The following is a 5219-nucleotide window of genomic DNA, read 5'->3' on the forward strand; positions in this document are numbered from 1 at the left end:
TAAATACATCTACGCAATAAAAAATACTATTTTTATTGTTTTTTTTTATATTTATTGGTGAGTTTTTATTATGGCTGAGTATGTGGGCTGGTCCACATCCAGAGCGATGCGATCCTCTAGTGCAGGTTACTCCCTGCAATGGAGTAGGCGCTGAAAACGTCCCTCAAAAAGGCATTCTTAGAACTACTATCGTTCCTAGTTCTTTATTATGAAAAAGTTCCTGCGGTGCAAAAACACTTTTATGGGCTTGAGGCATGAGAACTGCTGTTGTCGTTTCTCAGAGTACAGTCCTTTAGCTTCAGAAGAAGCATCATATATTTGTAGGGTAGAGTATCCCAACATTTTGGGAAACCATGCATTTAGACATTTATCAGGCTTAATTTATGTAATAATTTCAAAATCTTCCTGCAACAATGTTTAAAGATTGTGGAGAAACTCACATTTTCGGTTAAAACCAAATGGTGAATATGCAGCGAACTAAAGTAATGTGATCCTGTAATTTATTCTTGAAGGGTTTTTTTTATTGTCATATGCACAACAAAACAGCACGGCAGCAGATATTGCTGCCTATGGAATTCTTATACATTGACCCAGCCACAACTTTGTAAAACAAAACAAATGAGTTATAAAAAAAGTAATGGAAATATATGTCAAAAACAAGGACAGTTGACTAAAAATAATATATTCACACCAGTAAGGCTACATGAGTAGTCCACTCTTTGGAGATTTGATTGTCAAATCTTTCAACTATGATCCTGAAGCCTGTCAAGGACCATCATTGATAACATTTATAATTTTGCTTTATTTTGAAACTAGATTATTTTTCCCATTACATTTGATACAAAGAAGACAAAATATAGTCAATCAATTTTATATTGTTGAAATTATGAAATTATTTATACATGAATGTAAATATATAAAAAAGTAAACCTTTATTTTGACTGCCTTATATTAGTTGTCTTTATTCAAACTATTGATACATTGATATATTTATAATAAATCTAAGTAGGCCATTTTTTCTATTACATTTGATATAAAGTAGACAAAATATAGTTAATCAATTTTATATTGCTGATGGCTAAATTATTTATACATAAATGTAAATATATTAATAAAAAATATACCTTTACTTTTACTGCCTCATATTAGTTGTTTCTATTCAAACTATTGATACATTGATATATCTATATTAAATCTATAAGTAGGCCATTTTTCCCATTGCATTTGATATAAAGGAGACGAAATATAGTTAATACATTTTATATTGCTGATGGCAAAATTATTTATACATAAATGTAATCATATTAAAAAATATATACACCTTTATTTTTACTACCTTATATTCGTTGTCTCTATTCAAACTGTTGATACATTGATATATTTATAATAAATCTATAATATTATATGTAAAATGATATCAGATGTTATATCAGAGAGTTCCCGTGCCAGAGGTGTTTTATAATTTATTATTATTATTATTATTATTATTCATGAGTATTCCGCTGCTAATCTAAAGGCAGCCCGTGGAGGACCGGGCGTGGTTGACCGGAACGCCCCGCCCCTCATGCGAAAGCGCCGCCTCCCCACACCGCTGCAGACATCTCCCAGGCGCCGCCCCGCTCCGCCCCGCTCCGCCCCGCTCCGCCCCGCGCCGCCCCGCACCGCGCCGTTCGTCTTACAAGACGTCTCACTGGCGCGAAAAGCGCACTGTGTGTGCGGCGCTGTGTCTGCGGCGGATCGGTGGGAGACTGCGGCGCCTCCCCCACCCCACCCCACCCCACCCATCTTTTAACCGACGCCACCCCGGAGCTTTCTATGCACTTCTTTATTCTCCACCCGCAGTGACATATTTTTCCATGTGCTGAGTCGCGCGTCGGGGGTTGTTCTTTTGTTGTTTTGGGGGGTTGTTGTTTTTTTTCGGAGCCGGTGAGTAGTTCTTCCTGTTGTTCCACGAACCAGAACCTTTTAAGGCGGGCATTTAAACGAGGGGGGGGGGGCCTCTCGCAAAGTTGTTGCACGAAAGCAAGTTGCTGGTACCACGTCACAAACGTCAACGGCGGGACGCTGCTCTGTGACGTCATACCGTTATGACACTTTAGGTTTAATAACCGCCACATGCGATCAATTATTAACGGGCTCTCGTTTGCAGGGGACAAGGCTCGGGAGAGGACCGCGCTCACTCATCTGGTTGACTGTTTTCCGGACCCCGCAGGCTCGTGGATCTCAGTACAGACGATTTGTCGCCGATTTGGACTTTTTACTGGAATTAATCATTGGAGACTCTACAATGGAGTTCGACTGTTACCAGCCCTATTTCTTGGACCTGGACACGGGGGAGGATTTCTTCAAGTCGACCGCACCGAGCGAGGACATATGGAAAAAGTTCGAGTTGCTCTCCACGCCTCCCACGTCGCCCACACGGACCCTCGGCGGAGAAGCCGTCGCCGTCTCGCACTTTTCCCCGGGGGACCAGCTGGGCTGGCTGTCCAGGGTCCTGGGCCAGGAGGACGAGTGGGAGGGACAGTTCGTGCCCGACACGGGGGAGCTGTTCGGTAACCTCAGCTCCATAATCATCCGGGACTGCATGTGGAGCAGCTTCTCCGCCACCAAGCAGCTGGAGAAGGTCAACGAGCGCCTGTCCGGGGCGCAGGGCCGGCCCCCGGCGCCGCAGACCCCGGCGAGACCCTGCAAGACGCAGGACGCGGCTCTGATCGCCGCCTCCACGGACTGCGTGGACCCCGCCGCCGTCCTCACCTTCCCCGCGAGCGGCGTCAGGAAGCCGGCGTCGTCGGGCTCCGAGTCCCGCTCCGACTCCTCCGGTAAGGACGCGACCGCTCCGCACCGCACCGCCCTCCAGCCAGGCGCAGCCCACGCTCGATCTAGTTTGCTGCGGTACAAGTATACAAGTATACGGCTGATTTGTAATCTACGTTCTTCTTGTAGTGGTTTGACACGGCGCACCACGTCACGGTTGTTACCGGACGCCCACGCGGTCTTTTAAAAAAAGGCGCCCCCCCAGTTCGATTATAGGCGTTTTGCGTTTGCTTGCGTTGCAATCGGAGTGCGGCAGAGGGGCGGGGTCCTGCTCAATTATTACTTCGCACAAAGACAGCGACACACCGTGGGAGAACTCTGTGGGATTAGCTCGAAGCCCTGCCCGTCGGTCCTCCCCGTGGAGACGGGCCGACCGTGCCCACTTGCCGACTAAAGCCGGCGTTCGTGCAAAGTTTTCACCGGGTGAAGTCAAGTGTTTCAGGCCCGGCGTTTCTTCGTACAATGAGACGCCACGCTCTCGTCAACCGCTTAAAACGTCACAATACGCAACGTCACAAACTCGCAGAACCGCTTGCAGCCGCTGTAATGACCCATGGCACACTTTTCTAAGGAAAACTTTTTGTTTTTCGCCCCCCCCCCCCCCCCCCCCCCTCTTCTTTTACCATTTAATAAACCCAGAGATGATATTCTGGAAATGATGAATTTATAATAAGGTATTCAATACATAAACAAACAAGGGTTAAAAATAATAATATATATATATATCTTGCAACACAACAGCATTTTTTTCATTGTCTTTATTTAGAAACGTTGATTGGAAATGCACTGTTTTCAAATTGCTGTATTCCCCGTGGATTGCATCGCCCTGAGACCCTCTTCGGGTTATGTTTTGCTTTTGAGGGATATATTGTTAAAATCTCTGCCTGCGATAACGGGTGTAAAACGGCACCTTCCCTTAAGCCTACTGACCCCTGCATCTGTGCTATCACAGATGATGATGACGATAATGACGGGGATGAGGATGACGACGACGACGACGACGACGACGACGACGAGGAAATTGACGTGGTTACCGTGGAGAGCAAGCGGAAACGGGGGCAGCTGTCCAGAAGCAGGGAGCCCGAGACCCTCACGGTCCGCGCCGACCCCTGCCCCAAGCGCTTCCACATGTCCGTCCACCGGCAGCAGCACAACTACGCCGCCCGCTCGCCGGACAGCGGGCTCGAGGAGGACGAGGACGAGGACGAGGAGCCCGAGACGAAGCGCGTCTGCCTGGAGTCCGTCTCCTGGGACACCCCGCAGAGCTCGGACGGGGAGGACACGGACCGCCGGAAGAACCACAACTTCCTGGAGAGGCAGAGGAGGAACGACCTGCGCTCCCGCTTCATGTCGCTGCGGGACCAGATTCCCGGCCTGGTGGAGTCCACCAAGACCCCCAAGGTGGCCATCCTGACCCAGGCCACGGACTACCTCGTCCAGCTGCACAGCAGGGAGAAGCAGCACGTGCAGGAGAAGAAGAGGCTCAAGTCCCGGCAGCAGCAGCTCCTCCGCAGGCTGGCCGAGCTGAAGCGCTCCTAACTGGCTCCCTTCCGCTGCCAAGGACTTCTCTCGTTCACCGTTACTTTGGGAAATCCATGACCGTGCAAAGCGATGGATTAACTTGAAGAAATGCCTCATTCATATTGCTATGGGCCTCCTATCAGTGGACTCTTTGCTGCCCTGTGAACCTAATGGGGGTGTGGGTGGGTGGGTGGGTGGGTGGCTGAAAGTAAAAGCTGTGTGTTGTTTTTTCCCCACCTTTTTTTTTTTTTGCACAGTTTATAGTGTAAGTCGTTTGGATTTGAAATACAAATATAGCTATGACCAAGGCATTTCCTGGCATGCTTTTAAATGGGCACTGAAATGGCCTGTTTTGGAAAGTTTTGTAATAGTTTACCAGTTTGGTAGCGGATGCCTATGTAGCCTACAGCATGTGTGGTCTGGATCTTGGTTTTTCTCAATGAAATGCCTCAGCATTTCATCATTGAGCACTTGTATCAGAGTGTTAAGAGCCTTGTTATGCACATATGAATGAGTGAGTAAGCCTTTTTTTTTTTTATGATTGTTTTGGTTAACATATTGTTCTGTAAATAATAGTTTATCACTCCCGGCAAGGGAGGCAAAATTGAAACTTGCCATTGAACTTTGTTCCCTATAACATGCCGTCAGGCATTGTAGAGCCTCTATTTTGTTAAGAAAAAAAAAAAACTGCAATAAAAATGTAAGTGGCACTACTGTACTTTATCGTCACAAGTCACTTTGTGATATTCTCAATGCTTTCAGTTGTTTTTTCTGTTTTTTGATGCATGCTCAAACTGCATTAAATTTTTATACATTTGAATAGAACCATGGTGTTGTATGTCCTTGTTTTGTGGAATGAATAGCCGCACAGTACATTCACATAT

The 5219-nt window shown here is 46.7% G+C and overlaps 1 protein-coding gene across 1 annotated transcript; it reads left to right on the forward strand.

The window, feature by feature from the left end:
• The first annotated feature begins 1831 nt into the window (after window positions 1-1831).
• Window positions 1832-4494, forward strand: LOC307239292 (protein L-Myc-1b-like). Its single transcript, XM_080012644.1, has 3 exons — window positions 1832-1926; window positions 2150-2819; window positions 3767-4494. Exons 2-3 carry the CDS (start codon window positions 2288-2290, stop codon window positions 4351-4353), a joined length of 1119 nt encoding a protein of 372 aa, XP_079868770.1. The 5' UTR covers window positions 1832-1926; window positions 2150-2287; the 3' UTR covers window positions 4354-4494.
• Window positions 4495-5219: the final 725 nt, after the last annotated feature.

The sequence above is a fragment of the Zeus faber genome (assembly GCF_960531495.2).
Source record: "Zeus faber genome assembly, chromosome: 13".
Taxonomy (NCBI): Eukaryota; Metazoa; Chordata; class Actinopteri; order Zeiformes; family Zeidae; genus Zeus; species Zeus faber.